Source organism: Nematolebias whitei, chromosome 15 (assembly GCF_014905685.2).
Source record: "Nematolebias whitei isolate Nwh7 chromosome 15, NemWhi1, whole genome shotgun sequence".
Lineage (NCBI taxonomy): Eukaryota > Metazoa > Chordata > Actinopteri > Cyprinodontiformes > Rivulidae > Nematolebias > Nematolebias whitei.
The window spans coordinates 26808779-26828863 of NC_056512.1; the positions used below are offsets into that span (position 1 = coordinate 26808779).

A 20085-nucleotide genomic window follows, 5' to 3' on the forward strand; every position below is an offset into this window, starting at 1 on the left:
CTAGGGGTGTCAATTACCCAAAGGAGCCAAAATTTAAAAAAATTATCCGAGACACGGGCCACTTTCTGCTGATGCATTAAGCCGAGTCATACCTGGTATCTTTTCTTGGGTGCAGGTTCATCGACAAGTTTGATCTGTCTCACCTGACGTTCTGTTCACATTGCTCTTTTCACATCAGAATCAGCAATGACAGAATGATCCAATGCTCTTTTCACATCAGAATCAGCAATGACAGAATGATCCAATGCTCTTTTCACATCAGAATCAGCAATGACAGAATGATCCAACCGTCTTTCTGGCTTCAAAGTCAGGCAGCTGGCAAGAGAAGTCTACGCCAAATGATTTATTCATGTCATTTTAAAGAAAAAAATTAGAAGTGATACTATATTTTACGTTTAAATTATAAACTCGGGGAACCAGATTTGTCCCGCGGCGACTCTTGAGTTTAACATGTGAAAATGATTTAGTTACACACAGGCCTCAAACCAGTTTTATTGCTCAAACACACACGTTGTCAGATCAATTGTGCATTAAAGTGGTAGTTCTGACTTTTTGAAGTAGGTTACTGTAGAACAATTAATGTCTCATCTCAGTATGGACAGGATTGACATGCAAACGGCTAGCAAGGTGTCAAAGTGAATTAAAACAACTCCAACGTGTCAAAATGTCACAGCGGTTCATGCAAACACCTGTACACGACAGACTGTTTCACATCACACGGTTCTTCCCGCAGAAATACAATGAAATTCTTACTGGAAGTGTCCCCAGGTTAAATCAGAAGCGCTAAAGCAAGCTGTTGCTATCAGTTATAACCTTAAAATTTGATCTAAATAACTATTTAAAGTGAAATTGACGGCATTGTATGGATTTATAAAATAGTATTAACAAAAATTGCTGTGAAATTTTCAAGATTTTTGTCAGTTTAAGTCCTGGCTGCCCTAACGTTAGCTGTTAGCTAGACCCTTCCACAAAAGCTCCTGACCTTACAAATTGAGGTCTTGTCTACTGAAGAGGAGCAGGAGTCAAGTTACCAGGATTGGGACAGGACAGGATTTTTTCTGTGGGACCAGAGTGAAAATCCACTCCTGTGTCATCCGCTAGTCTGCGCTATTCCACATATTTTTTTCTATCTAAAGAGACTCAAAATTATTTTACTGTAGTATTCTTGACAGTGTTCTCTTTGTTATTGTTCATTTTAGCATAAAATCAAAGTTTGACTGCAACAGGATCAGGATGAAGTGCGACAGACCCAGAAAACTCTGTAAAAAGTGCTCTATATTTGTTTCTTGCAAGGACACACAGGGATAGTGGACATGTACATACTAGGCTATTATGTCATTGTTTCTAATAAACTCTGTTTGTGTTGTCCAAATGACTCAATTAGGGACAACATTTTTACTTTTTCCACTTTGGAAAGTGTCCCATTTGTGTCACAAAAAAGTTTGTGTGGACAGGAGGCACATACACAACAGAAAATATATATATATTTAATTATCTGGTGTAGTGTGGATGGGTCCTGAAAGTTTTCTGCTGCAGGTAAGATAGTTATTACTCACAACTCCACATAAAATAACTTGTGTTAAAGAAACAAAACAAAACAAAACCTAAAAATATCTTGTATGTAAATCGATTTATCTGCCTAAATGGGACAAAACCTGGCAACCAGGCAATTAAAAAAAAAAACTATAAGAAGTCATGAAGATAAACAAAAGTCATAAAGTGAAAAACTTGATGTGTACTTTTGCATTTCTGTCCTTTAAGATAAAAAAAACAAAATAAAAAATTAATATTCATCAACAGCAGCCAAAAACCACGTTTGTTTGTTTGTTTATCTTTGGGGAAAGCCTAAAATCATCAGCATGGAGACGTATATGAGCCGTCTGACGTTTGATGTATCGATACGCATTTTTGCTCAGATTTGTTGGGTAACATAAAATAGATTTAATGAGTTAAACACAATCCAAGCGTAAGTACGGAAGCCTGTTGTTAAAAAAAAAATAAAATAAAACTTACCAGCAGTTCATCGTACGTGCGTTTGAACACTGAGCTCTTCCTGCTCATTTTTTCTCTTTTATTTAGCAGCAGATTTAATCTTATATTTCTACTTAAACATCCTTTATATTCCACACTTGTCTGATCCCTCCACCTTTGTTTAACCCACAGACAGCAGGCCTAATGTGGATCAGTCATGTGACCATGTGCTTTGTTTACGCTGAGTGCGACCCACGTTCTAGAATTGCTTTTCTGTAAAACTACTGGACTAAGCTCTTTCAAACTGCACCACTGACACAGTTCAAGAACTGTTTTAGGTTTTGAAAATAAAATCAGAGTATTACTTTGGCAAAAATCGACGTAATTTATGTTAATGAATGTTTTTTTCTGGACACTTTTGCTACTCTACTGGTCCCGGTAAAGCAGGCAGCTGGGCTGGTCCGTGAACGCACCTCCTTCTTCCTGAGAGTTTTTTTTGGGGGGGGGGGGGGCAACACTGAAACGCATCGACAGCTGAGTGATCAAATCAGGCTCAGCTCTGGACCCGGGTCAGGATCCTGGGTGAGGTGGACCGCATCAGAACCTGGGTCACGGTACTTCCCTCCCGAACCGGACGGGGGCTGGGTGTTGAGTTTAAGGGACGCAACTCAGACTCCGTCCTCCGCAACATCTCAGCTGCTTCTCCAGAGTGCGTGCGTGTGTGAGCAACAAGTAGAACAGCAGTGGGTGCGCGCGCGTGCGTGTGGACAACATGCCGAGCAAGAAGCAGTCTCTGCGCCCCCGGCTGTGCGCGCTGCAGAAGGGGGACAACGGATACGGCTTCCACCTCCACGGGGAGAAGGGCAAGACGGGCCAGTTCATCCGCCTGGTGGAGCCGGACAGCCCGGCCGAGTCCTCGGGGCTCCGCGCCGGGGACAGGCTCGTCTTCGTCAACGGAGAGGACGTGGAGACCGAGAGCCACCAGCAGGTCGTGTCCCGGATACGAGCCACCGTGGGTCCGCTGGAGCTGGTGGTGGTGGACCCGGACACCGAGCAGCTGCTGAAGAAACACAACCTGAAGTGCCTGAAGGAGTTCGTCTCCGAGGGTCTCCCCTTACCGTTCGAGGAGGAGGAGGACAGGGAGCTGGAGGAGACAGAGAACGGGGATGTGAAGCAGGAGGTGGAGGAGGAGGAAGAGGAGGTGGTGGTTCAAGAGGAGGTGGTGGAGCAGGAGGAGACACCCAAGGAGCTGACCCCGGTCCCGGTCCCGGAGAGGAACGGAGAGGTCCACGTGGAGAAGAAGCTGAGCATCAGCTCTGAGAAGGTGAGTCCAAAAGCTTCATCCAGCTGTGATTGACAGCTGTCAGTCAGGGCTGTGAAACATCTGAACCCCCTCAGAAATCCCCGACCCCCACCTGAAAGGTGTGTTTTAAATCTCAGCTGTGCGTCCTTCATCTCTCGCAGGTTCTGTACACTTCAGGTACTTAAAAAAAAAAAAATATATATATATATATATATAGTGGACTGCAGGTACGCACTCAGTGTCAACAAACGCTGTGTTTTTGTTTTGACTTCCTGTTTGGAGCCAAGATCATCCTTCTCTCCATCCACTCGTCCTTTAAGCACTCTCAGCTTCTGAAGACTAATTATCTTGTTTTCATTCATTCATTCAACCTTTATTTGTTCAGGTTAATCCCATTGAGCCTCGGGGACTCATTTACAAGAGAGACCTGGACTTTTTAGAACTAGACCTTTTAACTTGCGAACGGCTGATACCTTTAAACATACCAGAACCTTCTGGCTCCAGACATCAGCAGGGAAGAAAACGAGCAGAGGACCAGCTGTTCATGTGCAGGATGGTGAAGAAAACAAACCACAACAAACAGGAAATAGTTTGCTGTCTTTTTTTTATTTACGTTCCCACAAAATAAATCCCACTTTGGGGTTTTCTTTTATCTTTGTCTGTTAGACATTATGGGTTTCACTCTTCAACAGCCACTTGTTGGTGTCTGCTCTTATTTTCTCGTGCATATGTGTGTGTGTGTGTGTTTGTGTGTCTGTGCGTGTTGAAATTCACTCAAAGCACTTGAGCAGACGCTCCAGTCAGGGACATCTGTGCCCCTCGCTGCTCCCATCTTGGATGTTTACCCCCGAGGCTGTTTCTGTCTGAGCCTGACACTCATCCTTGGTGCACAACGAGGAAGAAGGAGAGGAGCGTGTTGTGTACCCAGAACCAGAACCTGCTGAGCTCTTCTATTTGATGAGACTACAGTGAAACTGGGATGCCACTGCTGGTCTCCTGAATCCCAGAAGAGTTCACTTGGGAGATTTCTTTTTTTTTTTTAGCATGCAATCTGAAATATTCTACTCTTTTTTTTACAGGAAAATATGCAAAGTGTCTTTTTGGATAAGTGGCCTCCTTCACCCAGTTGTTTAAAACTCGTAAAAATAAAAAAATAAAGATCTTACACGGAAACCACAAATTAATCTTAAAACTGCATCTCTACGTCGATCATTTTTCCTAATAACAAAGCAGTGACAGCTTTTCCAGCCACATTTGGAATCACGTTTCTGGTATTTAAGAGACTTTTTTTTTCCCTTCTTCACATGAAAATAGCCACGGCCCACGCTTGTTTCGTGCACAGCACTCCAGCACTGCTGGGTTGTGGTGTTTGTCCCGGGAATGTACACCAATTGTTCCCGTGTTTACTCTCGAGCCGCTCTACAAATGGCCTAAAGGAGCTGTGATTCGCGTAAAGCAGACGCACACCCCGCAACACAAGACAAGTCCTTTTAATTCACTGGCTTCCCACAGTTTAACATGCAGCCCATTATGTTGATCCCAACTGGGAGTTTTCATTTGATATGAAGATTTCCCAAGTCGAGAGCGTAACTTAGAGACGTCAGGGTGGGAAAATTTGACTCATAAGATGCTTTTCTTCACTCTGGGCTGTGTTCAGAGGCACCTCGGGACGTGTTTGGATTTTACTCAACTGCTTCTGGAATTTTCTTCCTGCATCCTGTCCGGCATTCCTGTGTCCGAGGCCCTGTCGCCAAACACACATAATCCTTGACACACACACACACACATACACCCGTCGAACACACACATCTTTGGTTTATCCGGCCTCACCCCCTGAGGCGATGCAAAACGAAGGGTATGGAGCATCTCTCCGAAAGCAGAGGAGCTTGTGGTTCCCATGGTGACGGTGTTGTGCGAGCCTTATTTTGGCGATCCGTGTGAAGTGTGAGGATGAAAGTAGGCGGAAGTGAGAAAGTGTAAGGGAGGTGTGAAAAAAATGGATGAGCAGCGATTTAAGGTCAAAATACTCAGAGCGCTTCTTGTTAAAGGAGCTGCCGTCACCGTGGAGGGAAACAGACAAAAATACATCTGATCGTTCCAAAGGTTGCTCTAATGTTTGCTGTGCAGGGACCGATTTTATACTTTGTCCTAGTTCAGCAATCTGTGCTGAGGAGGATACTTTATTATGAGTTAAATATTAGTGGGGACCGGGGAACAGAACAAAGGGTTTGACAAATAATTTAAACAGAAAATGTATTCAACTGTAATAGTAAAATGTTTCAAATCAGGTGAGACTGGGCTTCAAAACACCGGAGGAACAGAGGAACTGCTACTAAAAGCTCAAAAGTACTCCTGAAAGCAAATCTGCCAACTTATGCAGCTTGACTCGGATTCAAGAAATGTGAAAACTTGATCCTGAAACACTGACAGTTATCTGAAATTATGTAGAAAACAGTTTTATAACAGTCATTTTTTCTGACAAAATCACAAAGATCCAGCCAGCCAGCCACCTCTTCCAGATCTTCTGGGGGAACTCCAAGGTGTTCCCAGGCTGACCGAGAGACATAGTCTCTCCAACGTATCCTGGGTCTTCCCCGGGATCTCCTCCCAGTCAGACATACCCCAAGTACCTGCCTAGGGAGGTATCCGGGGAGCATCCTTACCAGATGAACCACCTCAACTGGCTCCTCTCTATGTGGAGGAGCAGCAGTTCTACTCCAAGTCTCTCCTGGATAACTGAACTTCTCACTCTATCTCTAAGGGAGAGTCCAACTACCCGTCAGAGGAAACTCATTTCAGCTGCCTGTATCTGTGATCTCATTCCTTCGGTCACTACCCAGACTTCGTGATCGTAGGTGAGGGTAGGAACATAGACCGACCTGGCTCAACTCCCTCCTCACCACAACGGACCGGCACAGAGTCTACAATACTGCAGAGTCTGACCAATCCATCTGTCTGTCTCACGCTTCATTCTTCCCTCACTCGTGAACAAAACCCCAAGATATTTGAACTCCTTCACTTGAGGCAGAGCTTTACCCTTGACTAGAAGAAAGCAATCCACCCTTTTCTTGGAGGTGCTGATCCTCATCCTAACCGCTTCACACTCTGCTGCAAATCAATCTAGTGAGAGCTGAAGATCACAGCACAGTGATGCTAAAGACTCCAAGAAGGCCAGATACTCTGAACTGCCATTTGGCACGTAGGCACAAACAACTGTCAGAGCCCCTTTCCCTACCAAAGATTGAGGGAAACTAGCCGCTCATCTACCCGGGAAAACTCTTAACATACATACATCAAGTCGGGGGGCTAAAAGAGTAGACCCACACCAGCTCAGAGCAGACCTGGGCATTGTACGGCCCCAGGGCCACATGCGGCCCTTTGGTTGACTCTGACCGGCCCCCGTAAGGGGAATTACAAAATACATATGTAAACAAATGAAGTTAACCAAATCCAGATATAGATCCTCTCTCAATGATGATGTCAGCTTTGCTTCACATCTCCACCTCAGACCTTCAACCTGACTTTAACATTTCCGTTAAAGCCCAACAGAGACTAAACTTCTCTCACTAAACAAGAAAAAAGAACTGATAAACACCAAATGAGATGTTTAGACTACAAATGTAGGCACGTAAAGAACCGGGACTCGAAATCACAGTTCAGTGACGATCACTATTATATGATGTTTCATAATATTTGGAGTACAAAGACAATATTATGATATATTTAGAAAGCTAAGAACTTTTTCCAGCAGTATATAAAACTCAAAATGAGTTTTGGGGTGATTGTGACTGAAAATGATCACTAATATAACATCACAAATGGTAAAAATGTTAACAGTTTACCATTGTACTGGGAAATTTAATTGAATAAATGACATTTTTTGTAAGGAAACCTCACTTTTTCGTTGCTTAATCATAACAAATACTCTTACCAGCTTGTTAAAACAGTGCTATGTACTGCTTTTAATAATGAAATACTAATATTATGCAGTATTGAGTTAAGTTGAAATCAGGTCTCTCTTGTAAATGAGTCCTCGAGGCTCAATGGGATTTACCTGTCTAAATAAAGGTTGAATGAAAAAGTCATTTGTGCCAGCCCTCCACAATATTTGTTGTTTTTCATGTGGCCCCATGGAAAAAATAATTGCCCACCCCTGAGCTCAGAGCATCTCACCGTGGGCAACTCCAGAGTGAAATAAGGTCCAGCCCCTCTCAAGGAGATTGGTTCTGGAGCCCATGCTGTGCATCGAGGTGAGCCCAACATCCAATATCTAGTCAGTACCTCTCTTTAAATGCTGATAAAACTAAAGGGATGTTGTTTTCAAACAGGAAGTCAGTTCCAGCAGTCCCTCCTTCTATCTTATCTACGAATGGTGTTCCTGTTGAGTTTATCGATTCTTATTAATACTTGGGTATCTTGGTCGATGCACATCTCTCTTTTAAACCTCATATCGAAAACTTGGTAAGGAAACTGAAAGTAAAACTGGGTTTCTTTTTCAGAAATAGATCCTGTCTAACTCTGAATGTTAGGAAACACCTTGTAACTGCGACTTTCCTTCCCTTCAAGGACTATGGTGACATTATTTACATGAACGCTCCTACACGCACCCTGCAGATGTTGGACGCTGTCTATGACTGTGCACTAAGATTCATAACTGGCTGTAACTGCCATACCCATCACTGCACCCTGTATTAACTGGTTAACTGGTCATCATTAACTTCATGCAGACTCTCTCACTGGTACATTTTCATCTTTAAATCACTTCGTGGTCTGTTGCCTTCATACATCTCCTACATGTCACTTTGTGAGTGCAGCTACAACGTGCATTCTCAGGCCCCTATTACCTGCAGAGTTCCCTCAGTGTGGACCGAACTAGGCAAAAATGTCTTCTCCTACTCCACTCCTGTTTCCTCGAACACTTTGCAAACATCTCCGAAGATCTTGACCTTGACTTCTCTAAGGGACTTTAAACATCTGCTAAGTTCATATCAAAAGCAATTCAGACATGTTCCTGTTTTTAGTATTTTACATGGCTTTATAATGTAGCTGTTTTTTTTTGTTTCGTTTTTATATAATTTCTTCTATTTACTTTTCTTTTTGTATGCTTTTTATATGTTTGCCTATTGTTGTCTATACCTCATCTGTGTTCTTTGTTTAAAACAGGTCTCTCTTGTAAATGAGTCCTTGAGGCTCAATGAGACTATCAATAATAAAATAAATAAAGGTTGAATGAATGAATGAACCTCTCAACCTCACACACAAGTTCAGGCTCCTTCCCCTCCAGAGAGGTCACATTGCATGTCCCAAGAGCCAGCTTTGGTCAGCCAGGGTCAGAGGGCCAATGCCCCCGCCTTCAGCCACTGCTCATGGCATCATGCACCTGACTCGTACTCATTCATTCATTCATTCATTCAACTTTTATTTATACAGGTTAGTCTCACTGAGCCTCAAGGACTCATTTACAAGAAAGACCTGATTTAACAGAGTGATGACAACGGTAGACAATGGGTAAAGACCTGGTCAGCAGGTACTCGTTGACAAGCCCCTCCCCCAGGCCTGTCTCCAGGGTGTGGTCCCGGTAACCCACGTCGGGGCAAGGGACATTGAGTTCCTTGTTTTTCTTTGTCCATACCAGTGTTTTGAGTTGCTCTTTTCCTGGTCTGACATCAAGGACCAATCTGCCTTGGGAGACCCTACCAGGGTCAATTACAATTGCTACCGATAGCATAGCTCCTAAGATCATTCAGGTGCACAAACTCCTCCATCACGATAAGGTGGCGATTGAAGGAGGAGAAAATCACAAACATATTTGTCATTCTTAAGCAGAAGAGGGACCACCCAGTTGGTTGCAAGAGCACATTTTATAAACCAGAGTCCACACTGGTATGGACCGGGTTAGTGCACATCAGGTAGGAAACTTGTAAACATCCATCCAGGCAACTTTAACGCTAATAAACTGTACAGATTGTGGAGCCACATGCTGACATCCTTTCTCTGGTCTGCACAGCAGGAAACATAGCCTTGTTTTGACTTTAAGTTCAAACCAGTAATACTCATCAGATTCCACATTTAATATTTAACTTGTGTCTATACCAGGTTAAATTTTAATATAGATAATTGTTTTATCTAGATGGTATAAAAGGTTCAAATTTTCCATTTAAACAAAGTTCTGTAAGGATTTAAAACTACAGCTGACCAGATTGATGAGCTTATGGCTAGTCCAAGTGCAGCATAAGCGTTAGTAGTGCTGTTGTCTCAAAACAACTCCAGTCTAAAAAGGTTCATGGAGGTTTACATGAACACTATTTTATAAACCTTTACTTTGCTGTCAGTTTCACATTACACTGTTAACATGGAATAAAATGTTTGTGAATGCAAATGGCGGCAGCAGCTAGCAGTAAAGGTTTTGCGCACTTCCTGCAGGAATAACACAAGTTTTCTGCCTGAATAATGCTGTAATATGAAATTGACGTGGTGTAAAGGTAGGGCTGGATGATATGGCCAAAACTTTTATCTCAATATATTTCTTAATTTCGGTTGATAACGATATAATTCCGATATAGATATAAATATAAAAGCCTCAGAAAAACTGTGCAAACTGTACAAATAAATTAATGTTCACCTTTTATTTGTATTTAGCCTTCAACAAAATTTGAAATCACAGTTCAATAAACATAAAACTCTCAACTTTGTCAATATTAATAGTTTTAACTTTAAACATCATAACTTAACCCATGCAGCAAATGTCTGCGTTTGCTGCATGGGTTTCTCTGTTGATACAGCTGGGGGTGTTGTTTCAGCGATACGTTGGCTCATACTTTTATTGTGCTTCATCTTCTGACTCTGAGCATCTTCTATCGAGTGGAACAAGTTAGATGTGTTCCCACCGCTAGCTGGAACGACTCTCCGGCATATTTTGCAGCACACTGAAACCTGCAGTTTATCAGATGTTAGATAGCCAAACCACTTCCAAACCGCCAAATTAGTTTTTCCTCTCTTATCAAATATGTCCTCTGCGTTCTCTTTGCTTGTGAAAGCTTGTTCAGTCACATTCTGACGGTCATGGGCACTAATTTTGAAGCGAAAATTTACCGCGCGTTGGAGTTTAGCCTAGCCTAGCCTGCTACCGCAGACATTTTCGAGCTGTGGTGTATGTCACCATGCACTTATGTAGTTGTGTCACGGCGTTTTCTGTTCGGGTTGAAGCTGAAGCTTCACTTTCAACTCGAACAGAACCCTGCAGATGTTGGATGCTGTCTATCATGGTGCACTAAGATTCATAACTGGCTGGAACTACCGTACACACCACTGCACCCTGTATTCACTGGTTAACTGGACATCATTAACTTCACGCAGACTCTCTCACTGGTACATTTTCATCTTTAAATCACTTCTTGGTCTGCTGCCTTCATACATCTCCTCCTACGTGTCTCTGTGTGAGTGCAGCTACAGTGTGCGCTCTCAGGACATTATTACCTGCAGTGTTCCCTCAGTGAGAACTGAACTAGACAAAAGGGCCTTCTCCTACTCCGCTCCTGTTTCCTGGAATATCTTACAAAAAGACCTGAAGCTCTCGACCTTGACCTCTCTAAGTGGCTTTAAGAATCTGTTGGACTCCTGGCAGGGACCAATGCAGACATGTTCCTGTTTTTAGTTTTCTACATTCGCCTTATAATCTAGCTGTTTTTTTGTTACTTTTTTTAGCCATCGTATTTGTTAAAAAATAAATAAATCTGTATGCCTTTTTATATTTGTCTATTGTTGTCGCTGTTGTCCATTGTTGGCATCTTTCTTTGTTAAAATCAGGTCTCTCTTGTAAATGAGTCCTTGAGGCTCAATGGGATTTACCTGTCTAAATAAAGGTTGAATGAATGAATGAATGAATGAATTGTCCAACCCTATATAAAGGTAAAAAAAATAAATGGGGAAACAGATTTAGTTGCCTTCTTTGGTCTTGGCTGGGTTTGTTGGTCCAGTCCCAGTTAAATTTGATTTCTTCAAACTAAGGTTTTCCTAAGAGCTATTTAACTTAATTGTTCCTATAGCTCTGTCAAAGAGCCCCACTGTAAAAGACCTAAACACCCCTTTAATTAAGCACCTCTTGAATTGGACAAATAGCTCATTAGTTTTCAGAAAAAATGATTAATTATTGTCTAACACTGATTGGTCTATGAGGGTATTTCAGGAAATGGTCCATAGTTGACAAATGTTTGAGAAGAAAACTGATCCAGCTGTATAAAACTATTTTTTGAGCTGGTTTTAACCAAACTTCTTGTGTGTCATGAACATAAAAGTGTCTACTGTTGAAGAGAGTGAGAAGTTTTTTTTTTGTTTTTTTGGGGGGAAACTTCCTTCTTTACAAGCGGTTGCTTGGCGTAGCCTATGTTTAAACACTAATTACAGAAGAGGAAGAGCGCTCGGGTCACATGAAATTGACTGTAGCTAGATGAGATATTGTGCGCATGAAAGTGTTTCTAAGTTTGTGCGTTTGTGTGAGTGTAGACAACTGCGTATCACCACAGTGGGTACCATACGCACACACAGCCGAGGCTTTGAGCGAGACATGAGGTAGACTTGGTGTCGAAGCACCCTGTGTTTGTCTCTTCTCTCCTCTAATCTGCTCATTCGTTTAAAAGCTGCTTATTAGAGAGAGCTTGGAACCGTGATGCTGGACTTTTTATACTCACTTTGCATCAGAAAGAGTGACACGTTTTCACTGGGCCAATGATCCTGAAGCAGTTGTAAGGGAAGACATAGTATAAATTTGTATTTTCAGCACTATGCGCCCCACCATGTGTATTCCTGTTAGTTATTGAGTATTAAAATGAACGGCCACCATTCATTTGAATAGTCCCACCAATTACGATAATTATTCCGGTTATTGTCATTGGATAAAACAGTAAAGGAATCAGCTGGTGGATAACATCTCTGGTATCGGAACAGGCGTAATTTTGTGATTATTGTTTGCGTTTGAGGCACAAACGACCGCACCTTCAGCAACTATGTGGTCCAAGATGGTTCAGGGGAGAGTCGGCCTGAGCTCGGGCCTCAGGACGTTAGTGCTGGTTTCCTGTCATTGTTGTTGGTGGAGGATTCTCCCGCCTCCTTCATCTTGGTCCTTTTCTAACCCGACCCGCAATGACGGACCCTGCAGCTCGTAGCAGCACAGACTCCACTGATGGGAGGAAATCAATCTCACTGTCTCTTTCACAGTGAAAACTACAACTATATTGGAATAAATGGTAAAAGACATTTGGTATGTTGTTCCAACTGCGGACTCTCCGTTGTGACTCTAAGTAAACAGTTCGTCCAGCTGATGGTTGGCGTGTTTGGGAGTCTGGTTACTGTTGAAGCCGCTGTGACAAAGCCAGGTATTATTCACGGTTCAGGTAATGAAGTGCTGTCTGACAGGATCAGATGTGCGCCATGATTCATTCTGACCAGCTGCACCATCATCACTTGGCGTTCATTCAGACGCTTAGATGTGCGTTGCATTTATATTTGCTCTGTGTGGGTGGTTTCACAGTGCACGTATTTGTGTGGCCATGTTTGTTAGTTTGGGATCTGGGTTTTAATGCACTTTACTGAAAGATTTACCCAGTCCTAATGGATACATGCATTCTGTAACATGTTTGTTTGTGGGAAATTAGAACTAGAAGTAGGATGTTACAGAAAAAGTTATTTATTTATTCTGTTTACCATAAGAGCTAAAAACATAAATAAATGAGGTGTACAATACAAAACTGCTAAACGTTTATACCCAGTCATACATTATGACTCAGTTGAATTAACATGGGAAGAAAAAATGAACTAAAGAAAATGAAGTCTGAATATCAACTGCAAAATTTTACTGACAAAGGTGAAACTGAGTTAAATCTAAAACAGAACACTAGCTATGAGCTAAAAGGAGAAAGACACTAGCTAAAAATCAAAGGTAGCAAAACAATAACTGGAAGCTAAAAGTTGTTAAATGCTAACAAAATAAATATTTAATATATAAATATTTAATAAATATTTTTTATAAATATTTTCGTTTCTGTATGATAACAAAAGATAAAACTAGCTATAAACAGCAAAAGCTTAACTAAAAGCTAAAAGTAGCTAAATGCTAACAAAATAAATATTTAATATATAAATATTTAATAAATATTTTTTATAAATATTTTCATTTCTGTATGATAACAAAAGATAAAACTAGCTAAAAACAGCAAAAGCTTAACTAAAAGCTAAAAGTTGCTAAATGCTAACAAAATAAATATTTTCGTTTCTGTATGATAACAAAAGATAAAACCAGCTAAAAACAGCAAAAGCTTAACTAAAAGCTAAAAGTTGCTAAATGCTAACAAAATAAATATTTTCGTTTCTGTATGATAACAAAAGATAAAACTAGCTAAAAACAGCAAAAGCTTAACTAAAAGCTAAAAGTAGCCAATGGTTAGCTGTTTATAAAAGGACACTAAATGCTGAATGCAGAAAAATCTAAAACAAGAACATGATCGTGTGCATGCTGACTCAACAACACATTTAAAGTTCTTGTGAGTCGTTAGACAATTTACCAAAATGTTCAGTTGATTATTCAAACATGTTAAAAATTACAGTGGTTTTGTAAAAAAGTGTGACTGCACTGATTAACCAGTGAGTGGCTGAAATCAGACGAATAATAATCCAGTTTGTAAACACACCATCGCTAAGCGGCTAATTGATGTTAGCAACAGTACATCTGTGGTGTGGAAGTTTAACTGAGAGAAGACAAGTCAGTTTTTGTAATGTCTCTAAGGTGAAACGACAGCAGCTGGAAGAGGGTAAATTATATTAATTAACGTTTTTCACCTAAACATAGAAATAAGCATACATTTGAATATTTAAATCAACCAGATGTCAGAAAATAAAGTTTGTTCTCTTCGAGAAAAACTAGAATTGGCTGAAATCAGAATGTCAGCTCAGAGCTAAAAGCTGAAATCAGTCTTGAAAACTCTGATTGGTCAAGTTCTTATCGCTCGAGCGAAATCACAGAAAAACTTCAAATAAAGTACTATTGTGTAAAAACATTGTGTTGATAACATTTGGCAAAGTTTATATTTAAGTAAATATGTAAGCACAGAGAGAAACACCTAAATGTTTAAAGAAATGCAGCAAACGTTAGCGCTTTTATAAATTATTTTAGGATGTTTTCTTATTACGTAGCAAACAGCTGAGCGACGTCAGGAAATGAGAGGAGGAAGAAACGAGGACAGGGCAACAAAGGTCCTCAGCCGGCCTTCAGTTGTTTACACAGTCCAAGTCAAGTCTTTTTAACTCCCGGGCCACCAGAACCAGTCAGTATCAGTTTTGGCGACACGTTCACATTTTATATCAACGTCAAACATAAATGAAAGCCTGAGTCGTTTGAATGTCTTCGGTACAGGATAAATCCTGCACAAGACAGAACTCTGTTATTATCGATCTGGGCCAAAATGAATAAAGCTGTAAAATCAGAACTTTATCCCACTGAATCCTTTGTGACACCAGTCCAAACAACGGAGCCACTGTCCCTGCAGACGAAGTCTCTGCGGCCCAGGTCAGAGCCCGAACCGGGTGGGTGGGGTTGTTGGAGACTGGGTCCCACAGGATACTGGATGGAGACTCTACAATGGCACATTCCATGTTCCTGCTTCGTTCGACAATGAGTTGCAGCGTCACCACACCCTGCAGGGGAGTGGAGGGGGAAATAACTCGAGGATCACCCTGAAATAGACTCACCCCCACCCCTAGCAGTTCTATCCCTTCCAATACATATTTACACTACAAGTTTTATTCTCTAATAAAAATCGACAGTTTATTTTTCAATTACCACCTTGAGGTTGTAGATCTCAGTCAGCTGGGTAAAGAAAGGTTTGCATTAAACCCTGATTTCAGGTTGCAGATTTTTAAAATTTAATGAAGTCTTTGGTTCTAAGAACAGGACTTCTTAAACCTTAATCGGGCCTTGGCTTGGTGTTAATCACTACGCATGGTTTGTTGTCACTTCAGAAGTACAGTCTGACTACATTTAGAGGGATTCTTAAGAGAATGGGTGAAAAGTGAGCCAACGGCTCAAAGTACCAGCATGTTGCCAGAATCAACTTGTACAGTGCCTTGTGAAAGTACTCGGCCCCCTTGAACTTTTCAACCTTTTGCCACATTTCAGGCTTCAACCATAAAGATATAAAAATTTTAATTTTTTGTGAAGAATCAACAACAAGTGGGACACAATCTTGAAGTGGAATGAAATTTATTGGATGTGTCAAACTTTTTTAACAAATAAAAAACTGAAAAGTGGGGCGTGCAATATTATTCGGCCCCCTTGCGTTAATACTTTGTAGCGCCGTCTTTTGCTGCAGTTCCAGCTGCAAGTCTCTTGGGGTTTGTCTCTATCAGTTTTGCACATGGAGACACTGAAATTCTTGCCCAGTCTTCTTTGCAAAACAGCTCGAGCTCAGTGAGGTTGGATGGAGAGCGTTTGTGAACAGCAGTCTTCAGCTCTTTCCACAGATTCTTGATTGGATTCAGGTCTGGACTTTGACTTGGCCATTCCAACACCTGGATACGTTTATTTGTGAACCATTCCATTGTAGATTTGGCTTTATGTTTTGGATCATTGTCTTGTTGGAAGATAAATCTCCGTCCCAGTCTCAGGTCTCTTGCAGACTCAAACAGGTTTTCTTCCAGAATGGTCCTGTATTTGGCTCCATCCATCTTCCCATCAATTCTGACCATCTTCCCTGTCCCTGCTGACGAAAAGCAGGCCCAAACCATGATGCTGCCACCACCATGTTTGACAGTGGGGATGGGGTGTTCAGGGTGATGAGCTCTGTTGCTTTTACGCCAATCATATCGTTTTGCATTGTGGCCAAACAGTTTGATTTTGGTTTCTTGTGACCAGAGCACCTTCTTCCACATGTCTGGTGTGTCTCCCAGGTGCTTGTGACAAACTTTAAACAACATTTTTTTATGGATATCTTTGAGAAATGGCTTTCTTCTTGCCACTCTTCCATAAAGGCCAGATTTGTGCAGTGTACGACTGATTGTTGTCCTATGGACAGACTCTCCCACCTCAGCTGTAGATCTCTGCAGTTCATCCAGAGTGATCATGGGCCTCATGGATGCATCTCTGATCCGTCTTCTCCTTGTTCGAGATGAAAGTTTAGAGGGACGGTCGGGTCTTGGTAGATTTGCAGTGGTCTCATACTCCTTCCATTTCAATATGATTGCTTGCACAGTGCTCCTTGGGATGTTTAAAGCTTGGGAAATCTTTTTGTATCCAAATCCGGCTTTAAACTTCTCCACAACAGTATCTCGGACCTGCCTGGTGTGTTCCTTGGTCTTAATTATGCTCTATGCGCTTTGAACAGAACCCTGAGACTATCGCAGAGCAGGTGCATTTATAAGGAGACTTGATTACACACAGGTGGATTCTATTTATCATCATCAGTCATTTGGGACAACATTGGATCATTCATAGATCCTCACTGAACTTCTGGAGTGAGTTTGCTGCACTGAAAGTAAAGGGGCCGAATAATATTGCATGCCCCACTTTTCAGTTTTTTATTTGTTAAAAAAGTTTGACACAGCCAATAAATTTCATTCCACTTCATGATTGTGTCCCACTTGTTGTTGATTCGTCACAAAACATTAAAATTTTATATCTTCATGTTTGAAGCCTGAAATGAGGCAAAAGGTTGAAAAGTTCAAGGGGGACGAATACTTTCGCAAGGCACTGTAACCCATAACCACCAGGGACGGTGGTTTTAAGTTGTTACAGTAAAGCCACAATGATTGTGTCATGTTGCCTCTTCTCCTTGTAGGTAAGAATACCTGTTTGTCCTGCATCATGAGACCCAAACCACGGTGTTCAGAGGTGCAACTTCTATTTTTGGACATTACCCTTCTTTCTTCCTCGCAGTCAGTTCTCTTATTCTTGCAGATAGGAAGGTGAGCAAGGAGCGTGTTTTGTTAGACTAGTTTAGCTTTGTCCGGGTCAAAGACAGGAAGACTGGCCCAAGAGATAACACTTGTTGACTTTTTTGGGTTAGGATGGGATGGAACAGAAACAAGCAGGCCACTTCAAGCTGGCTATGTGTTTCAATGTTCATTCAGTCTGGGTTACTTAATTAGCACCATTTCACAAGAAAAGTACGGTAATCTTAGGGAGTTGTACAAAATAAAATACCAAGTCCAAATCATAAATCCATTTCAGATCCAGGTTCATTTCCATCTACAGTAAAGTTAGTTCATATTATAATATATTTAATCACATTGTAGTAAATATTATTGATCTTAGGAAGCTAGCATATTGAGTCAAGACTTCAATTCGTCACTTTCCTGATCCTATTCTGCATGTGAAGGTAGAAAGAAATATCTTCATTTTACCTTTTAACAGAACCAAGTTCAGGATGAGCAGCCATTTTCCACGACCATCTGTGGGTTGAGAGGCCAGAAAAGAGACAAAGGAAACAGAACAATTGGTCCAAATATGTTTTTTATAGGAAGAGTATCACAGGTTTTCAATATACAGAGGGTGCATTCACACCATCCCTGTTTAGTCCACTTTAATCAAACTCTAGTCCGTTTGCCTAGAAAGTCTGTTTCGTTTGAGGAGGTTTGAATGCGCAATCGAACTCTGATGCAGACCAAAAAAAACAAACTCTGGTCCGCCTAAATACCTAGGTCTCAGTTCTGTTGAAGAGAACTCTGGCACAGTTCGAATACAGTGTGAATGCAAACGGACCGGAGACCGCTCCAAAAGCAGGAAGTGGACTACAGCGCAGGGCAAACAAATGCACATTTCTCTTACATCATACGAAGCTGTCAGCCGCCTTGTGTGAAAAACAACATTCTCCATGGTCTTCTGCCTCATCTTCCGCTCATGCTGAATCCATTGTTGAAAAATGAAAACAGAAATCCTAAAACCACTCAAATTTGAAGCCACTCCATTTTGTTTTTATTTCCAGAAGAAGAAGAAGAAGAAGTGTCTTCTTCAGATGTTTTTGTGTTGTTTCCTTCAGTAGTTCTTGGTGCAGCGCCACCACAGGTGTGTGTGTGTGTGGGGGGGGGGGGGGGGGGTAACAGGTTTGCTCAATTGACAGTGCAGTGTGGATGTGAACCGCACCAGCTGAAAATGTAAACAAATGTTCTGAATTTTGCTCCCCAATCAAATCGAGTCTACTGGACTACTAGGTGTGAAAACACCCAGAAAGAAGGGGGTAAAAACAGCAGCAGAGTGAGAAAATGTTGTCAGTTTGTTCTCCAGCAGTCTATGGGATTAAACTTTGCGATTGTTTACGCGATCAGAAAATTTCCAAATGGTGTCTGAAAGCTGAGAACTTGCACTTTATGGTCAGTATAAGCTTATTACAGTAACCTCACACCTCCTGTTGCAGGAAACCCATGAATCAACCCCTTTGCATCCCTCCTCCCACACAGACGACATGAACAGGTGAGCCCAGCCAGCTCCTGCCAAATAAGGGACATTTGGGTGTCCCGTCCCTCCTTACGTGGGACGCGGGACGGGGGGTGGGGGCAAATTCCAGGGCTGTCCCACCTAAGTCGGGACGGTTGGCAGGAATTCACGTTATAACATTTCAGCCTCGACTTCTTGTGTTTTAGTCTCCTCTACAACCACGTCGTCCAGAATGCATTGCGCTGGTAAAATAATGGTGATGTCCTTAGATGAAAAATGTAACAAATATTTATACTTTTAAAGTATCTAGCAGCTTGCACATGTCACAAGCAACAACTTCTAGTGGAACAGAGAAATACTACGTCTTAAGGCCAATATGTGCCAGTAGTCTGAGATCCCTTTAAGCCGGCTCTTAAAAGTAGACAGAGTGTCAGCCTAATGGACAGAAAGTTAAAGTTGGTTCCACAAGAGTGGAGCCTGATAACTCAAAGATCTGCCTCCCCTTCTACGCATTGAAACTATATGAACCACAAGTAAACCTGCAGTCTGAAAGTGAAGTGCTTTGGAAAATATGGAACGATATGATCTGTAATATAAAGTCTGAGCAAAGTAGATGATCTTAAAGTGAAAGATGTGCCTGGTAATCAGGACCAGTCCATTTGGTCTTATCAGTGTCGGTATGCCTGCTGGGATGACTGATTACTTTTCTGCTTCCAGGCCGTGCCCCATAAAAAGGCTCCTGTAATGGGAACCCTCAGCAGAACCTTTCTTTAGTGTCTTTTAAAGAGCCATTTTGTCCCATGCTCATATAAAAGTGGGGGGAGTGGGACAGTAGGGTGCTTTGTTCCCCCCTTGGCTAGCCTTGCAGCTGGTTAAGTGATCCATCTTGAAATCCAACACCCCCAACCTGGCTGAGAAAGTGGTGCACTCTTCAAAAACACTCAAACTTGTGCTGTTGTAAAAAATATATGTTTTTTTTTTTTTTTCAAGAATGATCGGATGGGGTTAAATTAAACATTCGTGGACTCGGACCTTGGGGTTGTTAAACTTTATCAGAAAACTCCACGTGACATTCACAAGAACCACGAGGCTTACGTTCTCCCGTGTCACTGAGTAACCATGGTGCCTGGCAGCGTGTCGCTTCAGTGGCGGTTTATGGTGATCAAAGAGGCTGAACTCATGAGAGAGCTGCCTTCTTGTGTTAGAACAACAGGAGGAGAGGGCGAGTCAGCCTTATAGATAACAAGTGTGCTGCGTTCAGCTGGGAGTCCACTGCATGTCAGCTGTTTAGACATGGGACGAAGTGCTGAGACACACATCAGGGCAGTGTCTGTTAGAAAAACATCATCAGGCAAACTACAGATATTAAAGGCATAAAATGCAAGAACATAGA

At 41.7% G+C, this 20085-nt stretch overlaps 1 protein-coding gene across 1 annotated transcript in view; it reads left to right on the forward strand.

Moving 5' to 3' along the window:
- Positions 1-2722: 2722 nt before the first annotated feature.
- The window catches only part of slc9a3r1b (SLC9A3 regulator 1b), a 42696-nt gene continuing 25333 nt past the window's right edge, over positions 2723-20085 (forward strand). Inside the window, exon 1 of the mRNA XM_037689550.1 lies at positions 2723-3295. Within this exon, the coding sequence (XP_037545478.1) occupies positions 2744-3295 (552 nt within the window). The 5' untranslated portion in view covers positions 2723-2743. The remainder of the gene's footprint in view (positions 3296-20085) is intronic.